The 27,446-nt window shown below is 35.8% G+C and overlaps 7 protein-coding genes and 1 pseudogene across 8 annotated transcripts; 5 read left to right on the top strand and 3 right to left on the bottom strand.

Moving 5' to 3' along the window:
* On the bottom strand, window positions 4,133–8,102 carry LOC104739043. Its single transcript, XM_019236287.1, has 3 exons — window positions 7,701–8,102; window positions 4,706–7,581; window positions 4,133–4,582 (listed from the first exon to the last, which is right to left on the bottom strand). The coding sequence occupies exons 1-2, from the start codon at window positions 8,034–8,036 to the stop codon at window positions 4,750–4,752; spliced, it is 3,168 nt and encodes a 1,055-aa protein (XP_019091832.1). The 5' UTR covers window positions 8,037–8,102; the 3' UTR covers window positions 4,133–4,582; window positions 4,706–4,749.
* Window positions 10,494–11,565, top strand: LOC109128629 (annotated as a pseudogene).
* On the bottom strand, window positions 13,110–15,133 carry LOC104739042. The gene is made up of 4 exons (XM_010459283.2): window positions 14,778–15,133; window positions 13,884–14,155; window positions 13,693–13,765; window positions 13,110–13,609 (listed from the first exon to the last, which is right to left on the bottom strand). Exons 2-4 carry the CDS (start codon window positions 14,153–14,155, stop codon window positions 13,298–13,300), a joined length of 657 nt encoding a protein of 218 aa, XP_010457585.1. The 5' UTR covers window positions 14,778–15,133; the 3' UTR covers window positions 13,110–13,297.
* LOC104739041 (putative FBD-associated F-box protein At1g05080) lies at window positions 16,925–18,423 on the top strand. Its single transcript, XM_019235959.1, has 3 exons — window positions 16,925–17,824; window positions 17,923–18,055; window positions 18,131–18,423. Exons 1-3 carry the CDS (start codon window positions 16,925–16,927, stop codon window positions 18,421–18,423), a joined length of 1,326 nt encoding a protein of 441 aa, XP_019091504.1.
* On the top strand, window positions 20,594–21,376 carry LOC109128628 (CLAVATA3/ESR (CLE)-related protein 20-like). The gene is made up of 2 exons (XM_019235412.1): window positions 20,594–20,597; window positions 20,869–21,376. Exons 1-2 carry the CDS (start codon window positions 20,594–20,596, stop codon window positions 21,141–21,143), a joined length of 279 nt encoding a protein of 92 aa, XP_019090957.1. The 3' UTR covers window positions 21,144–21,376.
* LOC104743152 (pentatricopeptide repeat-containing protein At2g32630-like) lies at window positions 21,720–22,757 on the top strand. Its single transcript, XM_010464265.1, has 4 exons — window positions 21,720–21,829; window positions 21,884–22,037; window positions 22,261–22,295; window positions 22,427–22,757. Exons 1-4 carry the CDS (start codon window positions 21,720–21,722, stop codon window positions 22,755–22,757), a joined length of 630 nt encoding a protein of 209 aa, XP_010462567.1.
* Window positions 22,915–24,919, top strand: LOC104739040. Of its 2 annotated transcripts, none has more exons than XM_010459279.2 (5): window positions 22,915–23,386; window positions 23,501–23,625; window positions 24,223–24,314; window positions 24,421–24,486; window positions 24,615–24,919. In XM_010459279.2, exons 1-5 carry the CDS (start codon window positions 23,037–23,039, stop codon window positions 24,720–24,722), a joined length of 741 nt encoding a protein of 246 aa, XP_010457581.1. In that variant the 5' UTR covers window positions 22,915–23,036; the 3' UTR covers window positions 24,723–24,919. The 2 variants fall into 2 exon arrangements, with proteins under 2 accessions (XP_010457581.1, XP_010457580.1); XM_010459278.2 differs by having other exon boundaries at window positions 22,919–23,386; window positions 24,421–24,507.
* LOC104743151 (receptor-like protein 12) lies at window positions 25,170–27,074 on the bottom strand. The gene has a single exon (XM_010464264.1). It carries the CDS (start codon window positions 27,072–27,074, stop codon window positions 25,170–25,172), a length of 1,905 nt encoding a protein of 634 aa, XP_010462566.1.

Genomic DNA, 27,446 nt, shown 5'->3' with positions numbered 1-27,446 from the left:
ACGAAAAGGTGTGCTAAGCATTTACTGTGTACATTTGCCGAAGTTTTTTTGAATAAATTTTTAGTTTTCTTTTTGAAAAGAAAAATTTGCGTACGTACTTTTGCAAGAGAGTGCCCATGATGAATAACCAATTAAAACCTGTATCAATTATTACGATTCTATGCATATTCTTAGATGATTATGCAAGCTTGAAGTTACTATTGTATAATTTTTTTAAACAGGGAGTGTTATATAACAGGTAACTGAATTTGATAAATCAAACTTCAAATTGATATCAATATTTCAATGACACATGCAGATATATGTATACAATGATTCAATTAAATTAATTTATAATTTCAGTAATATGATAATTAAGACAAATAATTTTGTTTTGAATATACTTTCTGAGTTTCTCTGGAGATATTTTTATATATAAACACTATTATTGAAAACCAAATAACTATCTTAGCAAATTAAAACAAAAAAATAGTTGTGACGTTGTTTAGTAAGCTTTCTTCTGTATGTTATCAAGGCGTGTGAGTGGTAGGAATAACACGTGGCATGAAAATGAAGAGAAGTGCAAAAGATTCGTATAATGACGAACGCCTACTTCAAGCAACAACCTACTCAATTCAAAAAATTTGCATATATATATAAGAACAAAAGTTTCATCACAAACACTATGATAGCTACTTTTAAAGTATATATCATTCGTAACTACCGAGTTCGGGTTGTAGACCAGCATGGTAACTTAGTTAATTTTTGTTCACTGTAGTTCACCTATTTTTCCTCAAAAAATGAGAAAATTTTGGATTCAGCAAACTATATTTCTGACCGTTCCTATATGTAAGTATCTGGTTATAGGCATTTGTATTTGAATTTCATTTCATTATGCTTTAGATTTAATTATAGATAACTTAACTTTGTGCTAAATTTAAAACTTAATATTACTATAAATTAAAGACGAAGTCTGTTACGCATGGTAAATGCTAACTAGAGCGTTTTTGTTGCTTCAAAGTACAAACTTTAGATGTCAAAATCAAAGAGTATGACATAAGTAACTCATATATTCTCCCTCTTTTATAGGAAAAAAACTTTACTTTCTTTTCAATGGTCGAGAAGAAGATGATGATAATAATATAGTACTAGTTTACGTTAATCACGTTTATAGCTCAATTGATCATATAGTATACGTAAATTGCTCTTAATTAAGGAGAACAAAATCAATTAATTATTGAAGATGTGATTTCTAAATTCATAAAGAATTATAAATAATAAAAATCAAAATATATGGATTTTGAAATAACATGTTTTATCTTTGGATTTAAATCATTCTATTTTACACTTTCAAATTCATTCAAATCTATTTAAAACATAATGTAGAATTTGAAATTAAAAAACAAATCATTAAATGAATAATATGGGATTTTAACAAGTATTTGTAAATCATATAACCAATATACATAATTTTGATAAATATTTTAAAAGCAATGATTGAATAACACATGAATTTTGTTTGGATTTAAACAAAAATTATAGAACCAATAACCCCAATATTGATAACCCAACTCGTTTTTTTGGGTTAATAGACCGAATATATTGTACGAAAATCCTACTATATTAATTGGAAAGTACAAATATAAAATTAACCTTATAAAGTGTAATAAATTACATGACAATGCCACTGGTCTTAAGGCAACTATTTAATTTTTCAGTAAGGGTAAAAATATAGTTTCAATATAAGACTAATAAAATATTTTAAATAATTATTAATTTCCCAAAAAAAATTTCTCTAATTAATTATGGACGAAAATTACTAATTAATTTTAAAAATTGTAAACTAATCAGAATTTTAAAAAGTAAGAGTTTTATATCTAATTATCCAAATTATTATTTTAATAACTATGTTTGGAAGATTTTGTTAAGATTTTAAATTATGATTCTCCTATCATCTTTCTTTTATTTCATTTACAAATTGTTTTGAATTATCATATAATATATATGATAAATAAATATGTAAATTTTTTTTCTGCATATGATGTGGTTTGAATTTTCAAAAACGAATATATATTACTCAATGTATGAAAATAATGTATGTTTTAATGTTTCACATTGCTGGATTGGTAAATTTAAATTTTTATGATTCATAAACTAATAATTTTATTTGTGCACAGTTAGAATATAATAATTACTATTTTAAAATATCTCACAAAATAATGATACAAATACAACAAACAAACAATCTAAAATCGTAACATACAAATAATTAGTATTTAAAAGATATATGCAGATTTACCAAACAAACAAATTAGACTACTATAATATTATAAAATAATTAGTAATTGAAAATATATATGTAGATTTACCAAACAATTGGAATATTAAAACTAAATATTGTCTCAAACAAAACAATATTTTTAAAATTATAAAAATAATTTATATTATTATATTATAAATTTTGTAAAAATATTAATCCGTGCTTTATAGGATATCTCATAGTAATATTAAAAAAGTGGATGGAAAATTAATGTGAACTAGTTAAGAGTATAGACAACTTGCGCAAACAATGATTCAATTCAATTTATGGCAATGGCCAATGTGGCTCGAACGTGATTAATTAATGTTAAGATGAGATGATTTCTGTTAACCTAACTTAAAAATTTAAGTTCGAGTTTGGAGGTGGGCGCATAGAAAATGTATTTGATTTATTGTAACATTCAAAAAAGAAAACCTATTTTACTTGCATCCGTAAAAAAATTAAAAAGAGTAACATATTCATTAAACAAAAATAAATAAATAAGTAAGTGTTCCCAACAAGAAGAGAAGGTTGATAAGGTTTCCATCCTTGGCTCCCCTGGCTCTCCTGATAGGTCCATCAAATTCCTAGAATGGAAGGCTCGGAGTCCGAGCTAAAGACATAATGAGGGATAAGAGTAGGAAGACTTCACGTGCTGCAAATTTTTACACAAAATACCACGCCTGAGCAGGAAGAAAAACAACAATCGAATTCGAAAACCAACTTATGTTAGAGAAGTTTGATACCTCGTGAGTAAACCCGTCTTTGTTGATTTACCGAAGGTCGAATATTTCTGTCCACTTTGTCTCTAAATTAACAGTATGAGTTTTAAAACATTTTAAAAAAATTAAGAAAGAGTTTAGTAAAAAAAAAAAGTCCAGGTCTTCATGCCCTAATGGTAAGGATGGGCTCTGGTTGCAAACACAATCCGGGTTCAAACCCTGTTGGAGAGAATTACCTCACGAATTTTTGGACACCCACATAGGTGTGGGTCCTTGCTTTCGACCCATTTGAATATCCGGAAAAGGTCTACCATGGGTTGCTCTTTCCTCTGTGGATTAGTCTGGGCCTATGTTGGCTTGGGATTACCCCTGAATTATCAAAAAAACCATTAGAAAAAAAGAAAACCTAACTTACTTGCATCCCTAAACAAAAATAAATAAATAAGTAAGTGTTCCAACAAGATGTGGTTTTTCTGTTAGAATTTTCAGGTTTACGTACGACAGTCATAGATTGCACTCAAAACCCAACGTGGCGAAAAAAAAAAAAAGATTTTGAGGTTGTGAGATGTATTCAATTAAACTCAAGGCAAATAAGTACTTAGTTTTGATAATTAAGATTTTTTTGTAAGTCATTGACCCATTTTTTTTTGTAAATTATTTACTTCTCTTTCGCATTTTTGTCCTCACTTTCATTTTTTCTTGAAGATCTTATTTATATTTTGCTTCTAATATTTTCTTACATCTGTTTTATTGGGTAAAATCTTTATACATATAGCAAAACATCATGCTTTGGAGAATGATTCCACAGTCTCAACATATAAGGCGAGGGTAAGATTTGTCTAAATTCACGTATATTGTTAAATATGTCTAGATGCATATTGGAGTGAGTATCCATCTAATTACAAACAAGAACGTGTATCATGTGGAGATATACTTTACTAAATAAAATTGTTGCTCTCAAGAAAACGATTGACTAACAGTAAGTTACGTCGGTTGCACATGTCCAATTTCGTTTTTTTTCGGTTCAAGTGATGCCAGTAGTCATCTATCTCATCAGAAAAAGAAGGATAACACAGTGACTCTGGATTTGGTGGGTACTTGGTAGAAAAATATAAGAGCTTAAGCAGAGAAACAGAGCAACCAAGTTCTTTTTTAATAACCAGAGACTGAGCTGAAATCCAAACAAATTCTACAAGTCTCAGTTGCTTATGTGGTCACGACACCCAAATGAAAATACCACTAGACTGAAACTACTTGTGGCTACAGAACAAGTAAAACTGAATCCTTTGCAAGTTATTGAGAATGAAGTATATATATATATATATATACATATACACGTGAAAACAAGCAATCTCCAAGCCCCAGGAAAAAAACAAGAGAGATAGGAGAGTACAATGTGATAATATTACTCTGTCTTGAGATTGGAGAAACAGAATGTTTGGTCTCCAGCATAAATGAGAGGTCATGCATCCGTGACATCAGCTCCTCCGCAACCTCACTCTTTGACTTGGTAGCTGCTGTTGTTGTTGTGCCTACAACAAGATCAACTGTTTGATCTTTACTACCATCAGGATCACTCGTTCTGTAATCGAAAGCCAAAAATCCAAAAAAAAACCCGGAACATGTTACTAAAGCTCCTTGTAAGTACGAACTGAAGGTATTTAGAGAGTTTAGGGAACAAGAATTTGACTAAAAGATAAGAAACCTGTGTACGGTAGAGGTTCCAGAAGGTATGACTTTGGCTTCCTCTCAGTCAGTTTTGCCGCCAATACTTTCAGAAAATAAATCAGAACGTGTGATGCTGTCAAAATCAAGGTCTCTGCGATTGTTATTTGCCCCAAACAAGTTCATTTCCGGAGGAGTCTTGGAATTAGCCGAGCTTGCAAAATCACTCCAGTCATCGTCATCATCATCATCATTGACATATGTAGGGGTCTTCTCAATGGATTTCTTTTCACTGGTTTGCCATAGATCATCTCCAATCCAATCAATATCCATGGATGAACTTCCATTGCCGCCCACAACCTGTCCCTCATTCTTATCATGGACAGCTGAGTCGTTGTTTAGGTGCTCACCAGTGACATTACCAAATAAATCATTTTGCAACCAATCACCAGCTTTGTAAACATAAGCAGTTGAAGAATCTGCCGGTTTTGCATAGAGTAAATCTTTGCCGGAACCAAAGACAGAATCCATATGAGCAGCCAAATCAACCGGAGAACTTACAAAGTGGTCACCACCAATCTTTTTCTGAGAAGGATTACGATCAGCAGATTGAAAGTCAGATTCCCAATCAGAAGACGAGGCAACAATCTTGTTATCAAAAGACTTAATGTCAGCATTTGATGATGTTGCACCCTCAAACAAACCAAAATTTTCATCCTCTTCAGAACAACTATTTCTCTGAGCATCTTTATTTTCAAACAATCCAAAACTCTCATCATCTTTAGAAGAACTAGTTTTGTGAGCATCTTTTCCCTCAAGGAAACCAAGATTTTCACCTTCTTTAGAATAACTACTTCTCTGAGAATCCTTACCCTCAAAGAAACCAAAACTCTCATCCTCCTTAGACGAACTAGTTCTCTGAGCATCCTTACCCTCAGAGAAACCAAAACTCTCATCATCCTTAGACGAACTAGTTCTCTGAGCATCCTTACCCTCAAAGAAACCAAAACTCTCATCCTCCTTAGAAGAACTAGTTCTCTGAATATCTTTTCCCCCAAACAGACTAAGGTCTTCATCCTCTTTAAAAGAGTTCGGAACATCTTTTTCCTCAAAGAACCCAAGGTTTCCCTGAGCTGCTAAAGAAACATTTTCCTGAGCATCTCGTCGCGCAAACAAATTAAGATTCTCATGTTCCTCAGAAGAAACATTATTCTGGACTTCTTTCGCCTTAAAAAAACCGACATCTTCGTGCTGCTGGTCTCTGTGATTGTTATTTGCCCCAAACAAGTTCATTTCCGGATTTTTTTCACCAGATAGATTCGCATGATTGGTGGGAGGCTGCATAGACGCCTGCGGAATGGTTGGGGATGTGAAACTACCCCAAGTTCCAAAGAGATCATCTTCTAGTCCTTTGCCTATGTCAGACATCACGCTTGTACCAGTATTCTGCTTCTCCTCTACGTTCTGTTCTTTAACACCGTTCTTGACTTGCGCCTGTCCATAAAAAATCTCTTCTTGGGAACTTTCCATGGTTTGAGAAAGTGGTTTATTAGGAGTCTTGGAATCAGCCGAGCTTGCAAAATCATTCCAGTCATCGTCATCATCATTGACATATGTAGGGGTCTTCTCAATGGATTTCTTTTCACTGGTTTGCCATAGATCATCTCCAATCCAATCAATATCCATATCCATGGATGAACTTCCATTACCGCCCACAACCTGTCCCTCATTCTTATCATGGACAGCTGAGTCGTTGTTTTGGTGCTCACCAGTGACATTACCAAATAAATCATCTTGCAACCAATCACCAGCTTTGGAAACATAAGCAGTCGAAGAATCTGCCGGTTTTGCATAGAGTAAATCTTTTCCGGAACCAAATACAGAGTCCATATGAGCAGCCAAATCAACCAGAGAATTTACAAACGGGTCACCAAAAATCTTTTTCTGAGAAGGATTATGACCGCCAGATTGAAAGTCAGAATCCCAATCAGAAGACGAGGCAACAATCTTGTCATCAAAAGACTTTGATGATGCACCCTCAAACAATCCAAAACTCTCATCATCTTTAGAAGAACTATTTCTCTGAGCATCTTTACCTTCAAACAATCCAAAACTCTCATCATCTTTAGGAGAACTAGTTTTCTGAGCATCTTTACCTACAAACAATCCAAAACTCTCATCATCTTTAGGAGAACTGTTTCTCTGAGCATCTTTACCTTCAAACAATCCAAAACTCTCATCATCTTTAGAAGAACTCTGAGCATCTTTTCCCTCAAACAAACAAAGATTTTCACCTTCTTTAGAATAACTACTTCTCTGAGCATCCTGACCCTCAAAGAAACCAAAACTCTCATCCTTCTTAGAAGAACTAGTTCTCTCAGTATCTTTTCCCCCAAACAGACTAAGGTTTTCATCATCGTTAAAAGAGTTCGGAACATCTTTTTCCTCAAAGAACCCAAAGTTTCCCTGAGCTGCTAAAGTAACATTCTCCTGAGCATCTTGTCGCGCAAACAAACTAAGATTCTCATGTTCCTCAGAAGAAACATTATTCTGGACATCTTTTCCCTTAACAACTCCCGGACTCTTAACACTATCGAATAAGCTAAGACTACGTGGATCCTTAAAATCATCATCATCATCATCCACGGTTTTGCTCTCTGCTGATTCCACTTTTGAAAGATGTCCTCTTCCCTCAACGAAAATATCATCAAGATTAATTCCTCCCAAATTCAGGGGATATCTATTCTGCACTAATTGTCCATCATCATCAGGTGTTCCACTGTTTATAGACTTATCCTCTGTTGCAGACCACTGAATTTCCAAATCAAGAAACTTAGAAACAGCAATTCCTTTAACCACAGGTGCCTTAGCTCCTCTGCTTGATCCATTCGTTTCCTTTAACGGCTCTACCATCTCCTGCAGATAAAAAGTTCGTTTTTTTCAACACACCACATTACTACATCTGACTAATAATACACAATCAGGGAATGAAACAAATCCTCAGCAAAAAGAAAAAGGTTTCGACTTTGTTTTACCGATCCATCGAGATTGAGAGAGGTGAGAAACCATTTGTAAGCAGAAGTGGAAGTGAACTTGATGGGATCAGGAGGATTATCGCTGGTACGTTGTTGATTGCCGCAGAAAACGCAGATCAGAGACTCGATTCCACGCAGAAGCTTTCCTTTGCAGTTCCGGCAACGTAGGTACGGAGCCGAAGCATCTAGTTCTGCAATTGCCTCCGCGGATGTGGGAAGGGTGGAGAGAGATGGGTCTGAGTTATCGCCGACGGGATCGAAGGAGGAGAGCTTGGCCTCTTTTCGAAGCGAGACCTTGAGTTGGTTTATCAGATCTACTGAGATCTCCATCGGCATTTCTTAAGGAGACGAAATCTGGGGTTTGATTAATGATAATGATGATGTCTTCCTCCCTCGATATCTGATTTAGGAATGGTTTGGTCTGATTTGAATAGGTCCGGTTTAGTATATTACATTTTGTTGATTGATTTAAAAAAAAATGTGGAAAGTGTGGAACAAGAGAGAGATTTTATATATTTTTAACTTCATGAGAGAGTATATTTGTATGACTAAACATAATTATTTGTATGACTAAACATAATTATAAGTACAAATATGGCACAGCGTATTGATAGAGAATTCAAATGATCATGGGTTTTTTTTTATTGATAAAAAAGATTTTATTTATGAATGAATAAAGTCATCAAATGATCATAGGTTTAATTTGAACTTTTTCTCCTTAATTATTAATGAATTCAATTATTGTATTATTGGTTTATAATTTTGTATTTTTTCACAAAATAAAATTATGGAAAATATGAATAAAATATTAAGATTGTTTGGAATATTTTACAAGATTATAGAAAAACTAATCAACAATATAGATTACTCTTTAACAATTCTTTTAAATCTTTCACTTATTCACTTTGTGTGATTTTATTGAAATCATCAAAATTCTAAATAAATTAGAATCTAATAACAGTTTTTTAGTTTTTACTAAAAAAAATATCCATTTACTATCACGTATTTGATAAATTTTCTCCACACATCGGCATTTCGTAACGAATCTGGGGTTTGATTACTGATGAATGATGATGTCTTCCCTCGGTATCGATTTTGCTCAGTCTCTGATTTAGGAATGGTTTGGTCTGATTTGAATTGGTCCGGTTTAGGCTATTACATTTTATTGATTATTTAAAAAATCAAATGTGGAAAGTGTGGAACAAGAGAGAGATTTTATATATTTTTAACTTCATGAGAGAGTATATTTGTATGACTAAACATAATTATTTGTATGACTAAACATAATTATAAGTACAAATATGGCACAACGTATTAATAGAGAATTCAAATGATCATGGGTTTTCTTTTTTATTTTTTTTACGAAAAAAAGGATTTTATTTATGAATGAATAAAGTCATCAAATGATCATAGGTTTAATTTGAAATTTTTCTCTTTAATTATTAATGAATTCAATTATTGTATTATTGGTTTAGAATTTTATATTTTTTCACAAAATAAAACTATGGAAAATATGAATAAAATATTAAGATTGTTTGGAATATTTTACAAGATAATAGAAAAACTAATCAACAATATAGATTACTCTTTAACAATTTTTTTTAAATCTTTCACTTATTCACTTTGTATGATTTTATTGAAATCATCAAAATTCTTTATAAATTAGAATCTAATAACAGCCGGTTAGTTTTTACTAAAAAAAATATCCATTTACTATCACGTACTTGATAAATTTTCTCCACACATCGGCATTTCGTAAGGAATCTGGGGTTTGATTACTAATGAATGATGATGTCTTCTTCCCTCAGTATCGATTTTTCTCGGTCTCTGATTTAGGAATGGTTTGGTCTGATTTGAATTGGTCCGGTTTAGGATATTACATTATATTGATTAATTAAAAAAAATCAAATGTGGAAAGTTCCATTGGCGGAAAAAAAAATCATTTGGGTGTCATAATAATATTTTCAAAAAACAAATAGATTATATTAAAAAAAAATATTGTTATTACGAAAGTTCAAGCTTTTGAGAAATTATGTTTTTGCTGTTTTGTGTTTTAGGGTATTTTTTAATCAACTTATAATTATGCTTAGCCATACAAATATACAATCGATTAAGATTTTGTTAAAAGGTAAGGCCAAAAAAAGCCTAATAATCAGATCACATATATATATCTACTTACATACGAGTATTAATCTAGGATTAATCCAATGTTTTTTTGTTCCATTCTCTTCTCCATACTTAGTTGTTGTTTATAATATGATGAGAGCTTGAATCAATATGTGGATGTGGTACATATATAGTCATAGTACATACATCTTTACTCTTTAGTTCTTCTTATGTATTTTAAATCGAGGGAACAAAATAATGGTTTTGTTTGATCGAATTTAGCCAAAAACGTAGTTAATTTTGTAAGACGTTTTGATGTTGATATACAAATGATGTATTGAGTGATTAAGCTTTGTATATAGAGAAAGTTTCAATGTTTGTCTTGTTTTAGTTTCACTGATTTGGAAGGTACTAACTTGATCGAAATTAGGGTTTTATACTGATTCGTGCTCTGATCTAGGCCTTTATTTGTTGCTGTTAAAGAAATCAGATGTTGGTTATAAATCCTCCTTATCGTCAATTTCTTCTATAGATTTTGTATTGATGAAAACCACATAGAACGAACAAGATCTGATAGTATAAAATGTGTAGTTATCTTTAAACGAGCACTGTATTAAACTAAAACTAATTAACCTTTAGGTTATCCGAGTTTCTTGTTTTGCAAGAAATTCTTAACAAGTGCTTTTTATGCAAGCCTTCAAAGTATGTCCAAAAAAAAAAAAAATTGCTTGTATAATTATTTACTTCTTTTATTTTCAGCTAATTCGATATTATATTTACTGTTGTTGCTATTTTGTAGGATGAGATCACAAGCCCTCTCACCGCACAAATCTTTGATTTTTGCGATTCACAATTATTTCAAGAAACCTTCAATCAAACTTCTGAAGTGACCTCTGCTTCAAACGGTTGCGGCTATGTCGAAAATAACAGCAACAACTTTCCTGAAAAATCCAAATCCAACAGTGGTTCGAAACAAGATCACGAAGACAACAACGACAACGCGGATTTATCAAAAACATATTTGACTCACAAGACGATTTCGATAACGACATCACAGCTTCAATCGACTTCTCTTCATCCATCCAGTTCCCAGTCTCCGATCAAATCCAAGAGCAGTTTGATTTCACCGGGATTCAACTTCACCAGCCTCCGAATACTCTCTACTCTTCCTCCTCCGGTGAACTTCTGCCTCCGCCTTTATCAGCTTTCGAAGAAGATTGTCTTTCTTCTGTCCCAAGTTACAATCTTGGCTCCATAAACCCTTCTTCTCCTACGTGCTCTTTTTTGGGTAATTCCGGTTTACAAGCTTACATGGCCGTAACCGGGAATATGATGAGCACTGGTTTAGGTTCTGGATTTTACTCTGGTAGTATCCATCTCGGTTCTGCTTTCATTTTACACTTCGTTCAAGAATCATCAGATTACTACTATTGTTGGACTTTTTCGTTTGATATCCTTCTTTGTTTCTTTTACTTTGAAGGTGACGTCTTGTGCACATGTGTTCTGTAAAGCTTGTTTGATTGGTTTTTCTACGTCCCTGGGAAAAGTCACCTGCCCAACATGCTCGAAGCTACTGACTGTGGATTGGACTACCAAAGCTGACACAGAGCATCAGGCAAGCAAGACAACACTTAAAGGATTTAGGGCCTCAAGCATTTTAAATCGGATAAAGCTCAATGATTTTCAACAACTGAATATCATAGCTGTTGATAATCTGAAATGCTTTCCCAAGCTTACTTCAGGGTTCATGAAATCATGAGTTTTCTAATGTAACAAGTGCTATACTCTGATTGAATATAAATCTAGCATTTCATTTTTAGCCAAACCTAAATCAGGAATCCTTGGTGGTTTAATTTTGGTTATATAGTTTTTACTTTTTGAAGGTTCTTCAAGTATCTCTATACATCGTCATTGACTTCTCCCGGGTAAAATTTCTATGCAATTTTTGGTTCTAGGGTCTATGGAATCGAGTTGCTGATTTTTTGTGAATTTTGAAGATTCAGTGCCGAATAATTTTTGAGTTGATTGCGAGTTGAGAATACGTGAAGGACTTCAACATAGTATGTCCATTTCTCTTCTTTCTTGACTTGGAAACCAATCATCATTTTGAACTATGAAACATGGACTCTGGAGTTATTTGTCTACAGAAACCGTGTTTTGACTCGATTGCGCTTTCAATACTGATGTGTCCTGTGTAATCTTCCTTGCTTTTGCGTCCAAGTGAACACCTTGCATCTGCATATGTCTATGACACTATATATACACCTTACAGGTTTTGTTTAAACAGAAAGCAGCAAGTTTTAATCTCAGGTTTTCTAATAACTTCGGTTATTTGGCTAAATGCTAAATGAGATTGCGTTGTTGGTTGAATCAAGGAGTGTTTCAGGTTGAAGTATGTATGATTCAAGGGTTTACTGCATGTGATTCAGGAGAAAGTTGTTTTGAAGATCAGTGCGCATGACAAGAATCAAATAGGATATCAAGGTGAATCAAGTTGCAGAGGGAAAAGGATTTTCTTTTTCTAAACCATTATGACAGTTTCAGGGTTGTGACATACATAAGTCATGATAGAGACGGTGGGATTGATGACTTCAAAAGGATCTTGTTCATGGAGTTTCTGTTGGGAGAATCAAGGCAGCTTCAAGGCATGAAGCAGTGATGTTTCTAGTTTCCACTTGATTAAGAAAGAGAAGGCTGGTGGGTTGAACTCACTGCAGGAGTTCATTTTCAAAAGCCGAGCTTAGTGATCATAAGGCAAAAGCAGCCAAGGTCATGGAGAGGCAAGAGGATCAGTGGGAGTTGTGCTTCAAACAAGAGGGTGTTGGAGCTGGCTTACAACTCAAAGAAAAGACAAAGGAGAGTTTGTTTGGCTCGGATTACAGTGTGTTATTGTTGGGAGTCCATCAAACTTCGCTGATGGTTTTAGTGAATTCTAAAATCTGATTTACTAATGCGTTTTGGTGCTGTATGCAGGTAAGGTTAAAGTGCCAAGTACAGAATCAGGTACCACAAAAAGTTCTAAGGGCATCTCTCTAAGGAAGATTCAAGCTTGTATCAAGGTGGAGAATGTGAAGTGTGATACACCTTGTATGGTGATTAAAGAAGAAGCTTTAAGAAGTTAAAAGACGGAATCTTAAAGACAAGCAAGAGAAGAAGAGCTCATTTAAAGGGGATGAAAACGTTAAGTCTGGTTTGTTCTGAGGGTAAGGATGCTCAGAAAACTAGTTTTAGTAAAGATGAGATGAGAGACTTGGATTGTTGTGGTTTGTTTGATAACTCTTTTTATATCAAGAAAAAGATAACAAGTGTAATAAAACTAGTCAATCAATAAACCAAGCGATTTGGTGTCACTTCTGAGTTATTACTGCATAAAAGCCACCGATCTATATTGTTTAAGTTGTAACTACTAAAACAGATCGAATGATGAAAGTGAAATTTCAAACAGATCGATCTAAAAAGAGTGGAATGTACTACCGAAGAAACCGTGGGGACTAAGTCAAACCACATGACTTAGCCCCGATACGTGCCATCTGGTTCTTCTGCTTGGCAATCCTTTTCTTCTCCTTTATGGCCTTGTTTAATGCTTCCTTCTCTGCCTTCTCCTCCATTTTTTTTGCATGATTAGCTTGCTTCTCTTCATGCTTCCTCAAGACCATCTCTTGTCTTCTCCTATAAGCTTCTTCCCTTGCCTGCTCTGCCTCAACCCTGGACTCTAAGAGAGCAATGAGGGTAAAAGGGTCTTCAACCATGTCCACTGGCTGAGAGTAAGTGGCAGCAAGCCTGTCCAAGACTCTCCTTGGCACCTAAAGGTTCACAACAAAATTGACGAGAGAGATGAGATGAGATAAGAGGCTTACTCGTGTGATTTAAGGTTCAAGAATGTTACCGTGTAATCCAGGTTCTTCTCTTCCTGGTACCAGCCTGCTCTACGAATACGGCGCATGAAATCGTTCATGAACCTACAAGTAAAACAAACAAGATTGTAATCAAAGCCAACAAAGAAAAAACAAACAACAATGTAAACAAAACAAACAACAATGTAAAGAAAACGAGAGAGAGAGAGAGAGAGAGGCTTACTCGTCTGGAAAGGAGGAGGGCTTAGACTGTGCATAATCAAGAAGAGTAGTAGTAGAGTCCAGTAAGAAACTCGACCAGAAAGTTGCTATGCCAGTTCTTAGTTGAGAAATTGGAGGAAGACTCTTCAATCTCTTAAGCTCTTTCTTACGCTCTTTCTCCAGATTCCTCTCCAAATTCTTCTTGATCTTCTTTTCAAGATCATAGATTGAGCACACAAATTCGTCTCTGTCAGCAAAGTCAGCAACGAGCCTACGCATCACGATCCTAGGCATCTACAAAACAAACAAACAGATTCAATAAACAAACATCACACACACACACACACACATCACACACACACAAACGATCTACGCTTGGAGACCATACTGACTGATAAAGCTACTAATTAGACTTAGGATTACTGAAACAGATTCAAAACACACAATTCTAAACGACGAACATCACACACAAGCCTACAGATTCAATAAACGAACATCACATCACATCACACACACACTCACATCACACACACACACACACACACACACATCACAAGCCTAGCGAACAGATTCAAAGCACATCACACACACAAGCCTAGCGATCACCATACTGACTGATAAAGCTACAGTGAGTCTTAATTAGACTTAGGATTACTGAAACAGATACTGAGGGAGGGATTTGAATAGGGATTTGAAGTTTACAAAACCACCAAACAGATTCAAAGCCTAAAAGAATCTCAAACACACATCACACACACAAGCCTAGCGATCACCATACACATCACACACACACACACACACACATCACAAGCCTAGCGAACAGATTCAAAGCACATCACACACAGATCACACACACAAGCCTAGCGGGAATTGAAAAAAAAAGAACAAGAAGGAGAATGAAAATAAAGAAAGAGACCCATAACAAAACGGTTATTGCCCCCTTTGCGTGAGATGTGAACACGTGTACGAAGATCCAGCGAGCCGTCTTCTTTCTTCTAGAAAGAATCCATGTCTTGGCTCGCTCATGTGAAGGAAGCAGCAACGGACTCTGTTCCCTCTCTTCCTCTGATAGATCCAACCAAATAAATCCATTAAGGCCCACCAACAGTGAATCTTAGCCATCGTGCTGGATTGGGGAGTGTCGTGAAGGATGAAGAAATGGAAGACAAAACCAACAAAAAAAAAAAAAGAGTTGGAACAATCCACCCCACCGCCGGAGCAGGGGAATACACAGGACAGAACTTCTTCTAAAGGAGACGAAGAAAAAACAAATTGAAATGGTGTACTATTTATTAGGTTTACCAGTCTTTTCTCGTCTTTTATATCTCTCTTCTCTTGGGCCAAATTCATCTTTGTAGGGCCCATTTTTTTAATGTTTACGGGCCCTATTTTTCTCCAACCGTTTGATATTTTTCTTTCTTCCTTAGTCCGTGGCCGTCACGCGCGTCTGTAACTTCACATAAATCAAACGACGTCGTTCTCAGATCAAACATAAAAAAAAAAAATGCATTACATTTATCAATCAAACTGTTTCGTATCCTAAACATACTAAAACGGCATCGTCCAATACCAAACGACGCCGTCCTCTATATAATAATAATTAATTGGTCTATTATATAATATTTGGTCCTCCATATAATATTTGGTCCTCAAAACCAGACGGCGTCGTCCTCTCATATAAAACCAAACGGCGTCGTCTTCTATATAATAATAAATAATGTCTTTATTTAGAAAAAATAAATGATTTGTTAATCGGTGCGTTATATAAAAAAATATATATATGCATTACAGTGTTAATAATAATTAGGATCGGACCAATTACATGCATGATGCAGTTTATAACGGATTGTAATATATTATAGTTTCATTTCACTATACTCTCTATAGTGCTGTCAATTATTGTGAAACATATATTTTGTATAAAATAGTAGAATAAAAACAAGCAAGTAACTGATAATTAGCAAAAGAGTCAAAAGAGTCACATTCATTGCACCTTTTTTTATCAACTGTCGATGGAATTAGCAAAAGAGTCAAAAGTCTAAAATCCCCACTCGCCGGAAATTTCTAATTTTTACCTAATGGCTGTATCTCTTTCTTAATTGCAAGACACAGGCGGAGTTGAAGATCGGGTTAGCTTTGCTGGGACTGAGCATGGCTGGCTACATACTTGGTCCGCCTCTCTACTGGCATCTCACTGAGGCTTTGGCTGCCGTTAGCCACCATCTTTATACCGCTCTTAAGTTTATGTCATTATGAGAAAATTATACAATTACTATCACATAGTTAATAAATCTTCTCCAAGCATTTTTTGTACATTGTATTTAATTTGTCTTCACTTATGAAATGTGAGCATGGTGTAATCAAATATATTTGCTATTATTACACACTATGAGATTTCATGTTGATGCTTCAATAATTAATTACTATACAGCTAATAAATTCGGTTTGTGTAGCTGTTTTTTTAACTCTGTAACTAACTGCAACCGAAACCTATATTGAATGGGCTTGAGTTTGCTTTTGGCCCAACACACGTTCTTCTTTCTTTAGGCCCAGCTTGAACTCTTGATCCGAATTTCTGACCAGTTTGCATGCCCGTATACATATAAAAGTCAATGTTGTTGTTTTGACAAAACTACAAAACAAAACCTACGAAACTACTGTCTTCGACCCAAGGGAAGCGTTCCCTCGACGTCAACCGGATTTAGAAGAAGATTTTGGGCTGGGATTTCGAAATTTGGCTTCACAGGTGGGTTGTCTTCCAGATCTGAATTCAGAGACCCCGTGGACGACGCACAAGCCAGGACGCGGGCAAACTTGGAAGTAGGAAGGCAGGGAGCGGTAACGGACGAGAAAGCTTATTCTTTTGTCTCGCCATCAGATCTTCTCGCCCGCCGGAGATTAGGGTTAACGAGGGTGCCAATCGCCTAAAAGGTATTCTTTCTTTCTTTATAATTTCGACCTAAGTTACAATCCCATCCGACAACTACAAAACCTTAAAAACGAGTGTGTTTTTTTTTTGTGTGTGTTGCTTTTGACGCTGAATGTTATATGCTTCGTGAAGATATGGCAGAAGCCAAAATTGAAGAGACCGTTTGTGAAGATAGGATTAGTGTTTTACCCGATGATTTGCTCGTAAAGATATTGGATTTTCTCCCGACAAAAGACGCAGTAGCCACCATGTTTCTGTCGAAACGATGGCTTTCTACCTGGACGATGGTAACTACCCTCGAGTATAAAGACATCGACTGTGAAAGCAAGAAAAGCGTTTGGTGGTTTCTTAACAAATCATTTCAACTCCACAAGGCACCTTTAATATACAGCTTGCGTATGGAACTTGGTCCACAGTGCCCTACTACTGACGATGTTGATATCGGAAAGTGGGTTGCAAAAGCTGTTGACTGCTTGGTGATTAACCTATATATCAAGCTCCTCTGGTCCGCTGGTCCAACCAGCTTGCACAAGAGCCTTTACTCTTGCGAATATCTGGCTGACCTGACTCTCTCCGACCAGATTCTCGTGAATGTTCCTTCTTCTTCCGCCTACCTCCCATCCCTCACAGACCTCGAACTAAACCGTGTCGTGTATAAAGACGAGGATTCTCTCGTTAGCTTGTTATCGAGCTGCCCTGTTCTAGAAGTCTTGTTAGTGACACGGAGAGAAGATGACAATGTCAAAAAGTTTACGGTCAAAGTGCCTACTTTATGGGACTTGTGGTATGATAATTATTCCTTTGGCAGCAGCAGCAATGATGTAGTAGACCATACCGATGGGTCTTTGGTTGTAGATGCTCCTGCAATGACCAACTGTCGAATCACTGATTTTTCAGGAGACTCTCACTCCATCGAGGATATGCCCTGTCTCCGGGATGCAATTATCAACGTTGAGTCTTGTTATCAGGATGACAAATTTCTAACTTCTTTTTCTTCAGTCTCGTCTCTTTATCTGTACTTGTCTGATGCAATGGTATCTATCTTTCTAATTTAACTCATTGTAATTTCATTGCTGCATCTACCTACTCTCGCTCTTAATATATTTAAGTGTTTTGTTTGTTTCGTTTGCAGGTTAAGTTTTGTACCACCATCAACTTCTCTCGACTCATAAAGTTAAGCATATTTCCATTTGGACCAGACTGGTTAACACCACTCCTACTTTTGCTTGAAAATGCTCCAAAACTAAAAGAGCTTTTGGTAGATGATGTACGTATAATCACCATCCTCCTCTGTTCTAGCTTTAATGTACTAATTTTTTTGCTTACCATATATATATAACCCCTCATTGCTTCTCAGAAAGATATCTATAGACCCAAGCATATCCCATTTGCATGGAACCAACCAAGTCCTGTTCCCGGATGCTTGTCATCACAGCTTGAGATATTCGAGTGGAGAGCATATGGGGATAGATTAGAAGAGGAAGAATTCTTGACATACATTTTAGCCAACTCTATGCGTTTAAAAACGGCAACAATCTCTTTGAGGTTGGATCTTGAAGACCAAGAGTTGATCATCGAGGAGTTACAAGATCTTCCTAGGGTTTCACCAACATCTCACCTTTTTTTCAAATGAATAGTCTACACTATACACTTTATATACAATTTGTTTGGAATTTAGCTGTTAGATGTTGGTTTTCTTATAACTTTTAACTCTCTTCTTCAGAAACATGTTTGATTAAGGGAATCGTATGTATGTATACGAGAATGACTAGGAGAACGTCTTTGCAAGGGACCAGCGTCTAATTAATCTGACCAGTTTTTAAACCGGCCATCGTTACCGCCTTACCGGTGATTCGTTTTTTTTTTGTATTGTTGTAATACCGGTTTAAATCTTGGATGAAAGTTAAAACCAACAAAACACAAAATTCAATTTCATATTGTCACAAAATGAAACTATACGGCTAAAGGTGTCAATAATACACAGTCACACACACAGGACATTCATTGCACTTTTTTTTATCAACTGTCGATGGAATTAGCAAAAGAGTCAAAAGTGTGTCAATTCATTCTTTATAGGACCGATTTTTTCAACATAGCGTCTTCTCTCTCAGACAGTTAAAATCCCACTCGTCGGAAATTTCTAGTTTTTACCAAAACCACCGTATCTCTTCCCAAAAGCAATCTTCAGGTTGCTTAGGAAACCCCAAGGGATCAGCAAAAGGATCTTTAGTTCCAAATCACTTATGTAACTGGGTTGTGACAATATAATGTCTACTACTATTATAATCTTCAACATAACAATCACTAATTATAATATGCTTGTAGAAAACACTCAACACAATAACCAAATTACACATTACACAATGTACACAACAAAACAGGTTGAATGTAAATTCTTGGATGAGAATCCAAAAACAAATTTAGCAATTATTGTAACAGTTTTGGACCTTCCCTTTGGTTTATAGTGTGTGTGGTGAGATTCTATCTAAAATTTGTCTCAACAGATATGGAGTAGATAGGCCAGATTTCTAATAGGCCCAAATCCAATAAATCTGGCCAATGTTTCCCTAATGGTCGGCAACATTTGATAATCAGGAAAAATAGAATATTATATCAGCCGGAAACTATGAAAATAATATAACCACCACCACGAACGAACAGTTCAATGTTTGACATGATGAGAGATGTTGAGAATTTTGCAGCTGTAGTCGGTTTTAAAGTTAAAACATGAGATATCTAGTATATAAAGCTAGCTAATCTTTTCTATCGACCATTAGACCAAAGTCGTTTTCACTAGTCAAAATATTATAAAACGTAGGTTTTTATTCTATTATTGATAATCATGACTTTTGGAATTAGTCTGTGGAGAAAAAAGAAAGCAGAATTTTCCGGTCTCAAATCAAAAAAGGTCAACAGAAGAAAAATGTAACTTTATAAGTAACTTTGTCTCTTGTGTTTCCATGTTGTTGTTGATAATGATATTCATACAAATCATGCCGCTATTCAAAGCTTCATCATTCTGCATACGAATGCTTTAATCCTTAAAAAGCTTCATTACATTCACGCGTAAGTAGCACAATCTGATAAGTTTAATGAACTTAAAATTATGTTTTACGTTACACATGTGAAAACTAATCAGAAAATAATCAACACAAAATCATTACTTATTGACCAATATTCGCGTTAACCACATGGTATATTAGCTATGTGTGAACTTCAACATGTATTGATCTACATGTGCATGTGTGTGTGTGAACACCACATTAATTAGAGCTACTGGATATTTTATTTCCTTGTGAGTTGGATTTCAAAATTGTTGCATCTATCTCTATAATCAATACTCACTTTTAAACCGGCCATTTTTAGGTGGGAAGTGGGGTTCACCGTTCACCATTGTATTTATCAGATTCTCTCCATTACAAGTTACTGACAGTTCCACAGTTATACATATTTTGTAAATTTTGTAAACATAATAAGTACTAATCGAAGGTCACATTTGTAAAACACTTTTAAATTCTTATATATATATTTTCTTAAAAGACTGTTTTTGTTGTTGTTGTTGTTGTTGCTTATACTCTATTTTCAAATCAATTATTTATTTTTAGAAATCAATAAAAATAGTCTCTTTTATGTATTTATGATAAACAAAATATATTATGATAAGAATAAGTACTTTATATTCCAAAGAAAATATTATAATCAAGATGATAAAGCAAGGACAACATTAACACTAATTACTAGACTATGTTTAATTTTGGGCTAGTTATAAATATATAAATTAGTAGTAATATTTTGACTCAAATATGGGTATTAAATTAAATGGCACCTCAAATTATATTAAAAAAGAAAACTTGAATAAATAGAGTAAAATATAAAATTAATGTTGACAAAGAAGAAACTTTACGAAGTGGACCATATATGTCGATACCTAATCCCTAAATAAAATGCAAATATATATACACACTCACAACAACACATATGGAAGTTTGTGCATCACACCTTGTTTCTCATAATCATATACCAAAAATCTCTCTAAGAAAAAGAAAAAGAAAAAACATTCTTCAAGAGAAGTAAAAAATATTTTTGTTTTCTTATAAAAAAAAGACACAACAAAAGAATATGAATCCGACTCGTCGTATTCGTTGTCTCATTGTTTTTATCTTCCTCGTTGTTCTATCTAAAGCTTCAAGAATCCACGTCGACGAGAGAAGAAGCTTCTCATCTAAACCATCTGGTCAAGACAGAGTCTTTATCCCTTCTAAACCTACTTTACCGGTCGTTGACGCCGGAGAAATCATACCGGAGAAAAGGAAGGTAAAGACGGGATCAAACCCTTTGCACAACAAGCGATGAGGAACCTACAACAACAACAACAAAAAATCAGATAAATTTATTAGTTTTTTTTTTTCTAAACTCTCTCTCCTCTATTTTGTTAAATCCTAATTAACCACAGAGATTATATCACATATGTATATCTACTACTACACGAATATTAATGTAGGATTCATTAATCCAATCTTTTTTGTTCCATTCTCTTCTCAATACTTGGTTGTTGTTTATAATATGATGAGAGCTTGTTGAATCAATATCTGTGTGGATGTGGTACATAGTACATACATACATCTTTACTCTTTAGTTCTTCTTATGTGTTTTAAATCGAGGAACAAATGATGTAATAATGGTTTTGTTTGATCGAGTTTGGCCGAAAACGTAGTTAATTTTGTTGTTGACCAAAAATATTAATATTACTAGTCTACTTAAATTATTTCATTATCGAGAAACACAAACGACGACGTTTCCTTTGCGCTAAGCCACAAAACTCGGAAGCCTTCTCTGGCTCTCTCGCTGTCGCCGACTACTCTGCCCTCTGTTAAATTGGTTGCTCTTGATGGGGTTTACGAACGTCCGATCGAAAGTTTGGGTTCTGCGATGGTTGATTGCGGATTCAACGAAGAAAAGCTTGAGTTTTTTGAATTGACGTTTAGGGTTTATGAGGATAACGGAATGTTCAAAGAGAGTGTGAGAATGTTCCTGCATTGGTTTTTCTCGTACTGCCAAGAAAGGCGGGAACTTTGATCTTTGTTTGGTTTCAGGAGGATGGTTGAAGGATTGTGTAGGAGAGGAGAAGTTGAAAAGAGTAGAGAGTTGATTGATGAGTTCTTTCGTAAAGGAGTTAAACCCGAAGCTTATACTTACAACACCATTATCAATGCTTATGTTAAAAAGAGAGTTTTTTTGGCTGGTGATGTATAAGAAGGAGAACGTGGTGTATAACGCTGCTACATATACGATTTTTGATTGGGTTTAGGTATGAATAATGGGGAATAGGATGGTGCAGAGAAGTTGTTCGAAGAAATACGTGAAAGAGGAATAGAATTAGATATACATGTGTATACTACAACTCTTATAAGTTGGAATTGCAGAAAGGGGAATGTCAAAAGACCGTTTTTGTTGTTTGATGAATTGATAGGAAAAGGGTCTTTCACTGAGTAGTCACACTTATGGGTACGTGGAGTTAACATAACTCAGGTGGTGTTCAATACTTTGATTAATGGTTACTGCAGAAAAGGGAGGATTGATAATGCAGATAAGGGAGGATTGATGATGCATTAAGGATTTATGATGTGATGGAGAAGAAAAGGGTTTCAAGATGCTTTTACTTATAACACGGTTGCTAGTCGTTTAAGTAAATTGAAACGATATGGTGAGGCAAAGCAGTGGTTATTCACGATGATTGATAGAGGTATCAAGCCTAACACGGTTAGTTATACTACTTTGATAGATATTTACTGCAAAGAACGGAACTTGAAAGAGGCAAAGAAGCTGTTTGAAGTGATGGGCATCGAGGGAGAAGAACAACCTAATGTTGTCAATTACAATGTGATGATCAATGGGTACCACAAGCAAGAGAAAGTAAAGGAAGCTCGGAAACTAAGAATCGTTGCTTTGGGGGACTGTGGCCACTGATCTCAACTTGTTAAGAAAGCAAAGTTGGTCTTTTTTCTTCAACCTCTGGTTAAAAAGTCAATCAGAGCTTCTCTCCAACAAAGTGGAACATATCCAATCCATCTTCTTCCTTCTACAACCCCGTGATCTCCAAGGTTGGGAAATCGTTTTTCTAATCCTTAATTCATTTACTTTTGATTAAAAAATCATATCTTTATATGGATTTATGTAACCGATGAGGATAATATTGTATAAATAGAAAGCCACGAGACTAATCAAGTAATCAAACAACGAAACAAAATGAGTTTTCTTGCAGCAGGGAGACTCGCGGGAAAAGAAGCTGCCTACTTTTTCCAGGAATCCAAACACGCCGTTAATCGCATCGCCGAGAAATCTCCGTCCACCGGCAAAAAGCTTCCATCTTTTCCGGCGGATCCACCGGAAATTCAACCTGACGTTCTTCCGGAGATTCTACGCCATTCTCTTCCTTCTAGAATCTATGGCCCTCCTCCTGATCCTTCGTCTCTCTCCCAATTCTCCAAATGGGCTCTTGAATCAGACCCAAACGCAGCCGTTTCTATTTCCCCTGACGTCTTGAATCCTCTCAGAGGTTATGTGTCTCTGCCTCAGGTCACATTCGGACGCAGAAGGTACTAAACTTGATCGAAACTAGGGTTTTATACTCTGTTTCACTCGGAGATTTCGAAATTCTCAAATTTTTAAAATGAAACTGTTGTTGATAAATTGGGTCGATTTTATTGCAGATGGGAGTTGCCGGAATCTGAGAATTCGTTTTTGGCGTCAACAGCTAATGAATTGAGGAGAGACAGATATGGCACTCCTGTAAATCCTGAAAAATTGAAAGCTGCTGGTGAAGGACTTCAACACAGTATGTTCACTTCTCTTTTTCTCTTTACCTAGAAACCAATCATTTTGAACTTTGAAACATGGACTCTAGAGTAACATGGCTCGATCTGGGTTGTTTGCTAGAGACAGAGAGATTGGAATATCTACGTGTTCTGTGTATACTTCCTTGATTTTGCTAATGTTGATCATGTAAAATGCTAACCCAAACTTGTCTATTTTACTCTGTTAGGGACTGCGATTGCATTAATTCTGATGAGGTTCCAGCTTACTTTAGAGAAATTTTGTTTTGTATGGTTATGAAAGTCTAAATTATCCGTGGCTTAGGGTTAATGAGTGTGTAATGTAACAACTGCTTTCTCTTACAGCCAAACTTACATCTGAGTCATCTGACGATTCTTGGTTAATAGGTTTAGCAGTCTGAAGTATCTCCCTGTACTGGTAGTATCTATCATGTGGTTGTTTTATATAAAGTGGGCCTTCAGTCTAGAATAGCAGAAACTGCCACTGAACAACGAGATTGAGATGTTTGTCTTTCGTCATTCTATGTTCCTGATGTCGTAAATGAAGTGTTTGAAAATTTTGCCTAATGTCGAGTCTTCCAATTATTTGGTTTCTGCAGTAGGAAAAGCATTTGCAGCCGCTACTATTATCATCTTTGGCTCAGCCACTCTGGTCTTTGGAACGGCAGCCTCGAAACTAGACATGCGCACTGTAAGATTGCATGTCTCTTATGTTTTTACATTTGTAAGCTCGCTTGACTGATCTTGAATGCCATTTTCTTCTAACTTGGTGTACTGTGTGATTTTCTTTTTGTTAGGCTGATGACATAAGATCGAAAGGCAGAGATCTTTTTCAGCCAAAACTGGAGTCTGTGAAGGAACAAGTAGAGCCCCTAAGAACTTGGGTATCATGTCAAAGAAAAAACAAAATTTGATTGCTTAGTTACAAAGGAATTGGGTCAGAATGATTTCTACGATTGTTAATGCTAACCAAAAGACAATAAATATACAGGCGGGTAACATGTCGAAGAAGTGGCATATTGAGAATGACGGTGGTAGCACTATGAAGGAGAAACCAATCTTGAAGGAGCTTTCGAAAATTCTGGGACCCAAATCTTAAAAGGCTAAGACTTTGGATAACGTGTTACTATATGGATTGAGAAAGCCAAAAAGGGATATATGTGTGTGTAAGATGGAATAAGATCTTAGGTGAACTATCAGATTGTGCTGTAAGACGTTTTGATGTTGATATGCAAATGATGTATTGAGTGATTAAGCTTTGCATATAGAGAAAGTTTCAATGTTTGTCTTGTTTTATTTTCATTGATTTGGAAAATCCCCTCGTCTTACCACTAAGCTTTATTGTCAATATATATACTACGTTAGGCAATCTTCAAGGAGAGACCTTAGAGACCTGACCAAGTAAAACAGAACAAACCTTAGGATTATGAAGGATCGAAGTATACATAGCATGAGATACTTACACCATAATCACGAACACATCCATGTGTTTATCATAACATAGGAATACATAATACAAAGGATCCTTTTACACAAATGTTTCATGTCAAAGGCGAAACAACTTAAAGAACAACACTGGTTTGTATAAAGATATCATTTGTCCGATCGCTAACCCAAACAAGACTCCGGGGGCATACCCTATTGCTGCTGCTTTCCAGTTCAACACTTGTTTCCGCGGCTCTGAGTGTTGCGTCAGTGTTTTTGTTGGTGGTACTCTTTCTCCGAAGCAATCTTTATGAAGAGGAAGACCACAAAGATCGACATTCCCTTCAAAGGAAGATTTACTTTGCCCTCCAATCTGTGTACTCTGTGGTATATGGCCTGTGAGTCTGTTATGAGATAAGTTAATGTATTCCAAGAACGTGAGGGTTGCTAGCTCTTGAGGTATTCTCCCTGAGAGTTGGTTTCGCGATAGGTCTAGTGACTCAAGGTTGATGAGCTTCCCCAAAGACGATGGGATATAACCTGTGAAACTGTTGTTGGATAAGTCAACTACAATGAGAGACTTCAATAGACCTATTGATTCAGGAATCTGTCCTTCAAGTCTGTTTCCAGAGAAATCAATGGCTCCGAAAGTTCTTAAGATTTTCTCCAGCTTTATGTGGAGTCCTTTGTTAGCCACATACATGGATGGTTGAAACCCAAGTGAGTAAGAATCTCCCATGTACTCTGGTCGCCGTTGACGATCTTGAGGGATGTTCACCAAGGATGCACTCCAGTTCACAAAGTAGTCCGGTGGTAGACTTCCAGTAAAACTGTTACGCGATATGTCAATTATGTGCAGCTTTGGAAACGATAGAGGATTTGGTGGAGAAGATATAGGACCATAGAATCTGTTCGTTCGTAAGATAATGACTTGCAGATTCGGTAGAGCCTCCAGCCAAAACGGAAAAGTATCTGTGATTCTATTGCTCTCAACATTTAGAACCTCGAGGTTAGTGCAATTCAGAAGAGATCTTGTAAGCTTTCCACTTATATGATTATGGCCAACATCAAGTGTCTTTAGCGAGTTGCTTCTGTAGAATATGTCTGGAAGTCTTTCAAGGTTGTTGTCACGGAGATTCAACACTGTTAGTGACTTACTGATCAAGCATCTTGGAACTGAACCACTGAAATTGTTGTTTGATAAATCAAGGAATGACAGGTTCCTTGGATTGCACAACGAACGAGGAATATCTCCTGTGAATTCATTATTTGATGCAACCATGTACCTCATGGTTGGTGGTGGCACAGGAAAAGATCTTTGAAAGGCGTTTGAATTCAAATATAAGTAGACAAGTGACGAATTAAGGAACACTTCCGGAGGACCCTCAAAACTATTGAAGGAGTTGTGGGAGAGAATCACTGCGTTCAAAGACGGTAGATTCCATAACCATTCAGGCACTTTTCCTATAAATCTATTGTTTGAAAGGTCTAAAGAATAAAGTTTGGTTAAATTGTATAAGAGGGGAAAACTACTGTTGAACTTGTTAAATGAAAGGTCCAGGTGGGTTAGGTGGCTTAGGTTATTGATTGAGGATGGAACATTACCGACTAAGCCACTAGATTTAAGATTCAAGAACTTTAAGCTGGTGAGTCTGGCAAATTCGGTGGGGAATAAAGACGGGTTAAAGTTGTTGTAAGAGAGGTCGAGATACCTGAGGTGGTGGAATCTGAACAGGCTACTATTAGCCTCGAGAGGGCCAGTGAGACATGCACCACGTAGGTCTAGACTCGTCACTACACCGGTCTCGTTATCAAATTCAACCCCATCAAAATAGATAGCATCAACGATCCAAGAATTTGTCACTGAAATGCAGGAGGATCGAGTCTCATTCTTAAAAGCTAGAAGTGTCTCAACTTGGTCGAAACGACGGTAAGGTAGAGAGACAATAGTGGTTACCGAAAAGCTCAAAGCAAAAACACAACATAAGAAACACGAGAATGAGTAAACATGAAAACACAGTGCCATCATGGTAAGAAGAAAGACTTGCAAATAAAGGAAGGGCACTGAAGAAGAAATGCCTATATATAAATGGTTTTTGCTGCCTAATAATTTATAACCATAGTAGAGGATCTAATTTGATACAACTTGACTTGGAAAACGAAGGAGTCGTTCATTATGTATCAACGGTCCACATGATTATTCCACATAATGCAAGACCCTACCATATTAGCATGGTCCTTTTTATAATCAGACATAACTCTTACGTCCATTGTGTGTGAACACATTGTATCATTCAATGATACTGATTCGGGCTCCAGTACCACCTTTCATACGGCTTGACTTGAAAAAGGTCCAAAAACAAAAAGAAACAATAAAATACATGGTAAGGTCCCCCGT

Source organism: Camelina sativa, chromosome 14 (assembly GCF_000633955.1).
Source record: "Camelina sativa cultivar DH55 chromosome 14, Cs, whole genome shotgun sequence".
Taxonomy (NCBI): Eukaryota; Viridiplantae; Streptophyta; class Magnoliopsida; order Brassicales; family Brassicaceae; genus Camelina; species Camelina sativa.
This window is presented reverse-complemented; position numbering and strand designations above follow the sequence as displayed.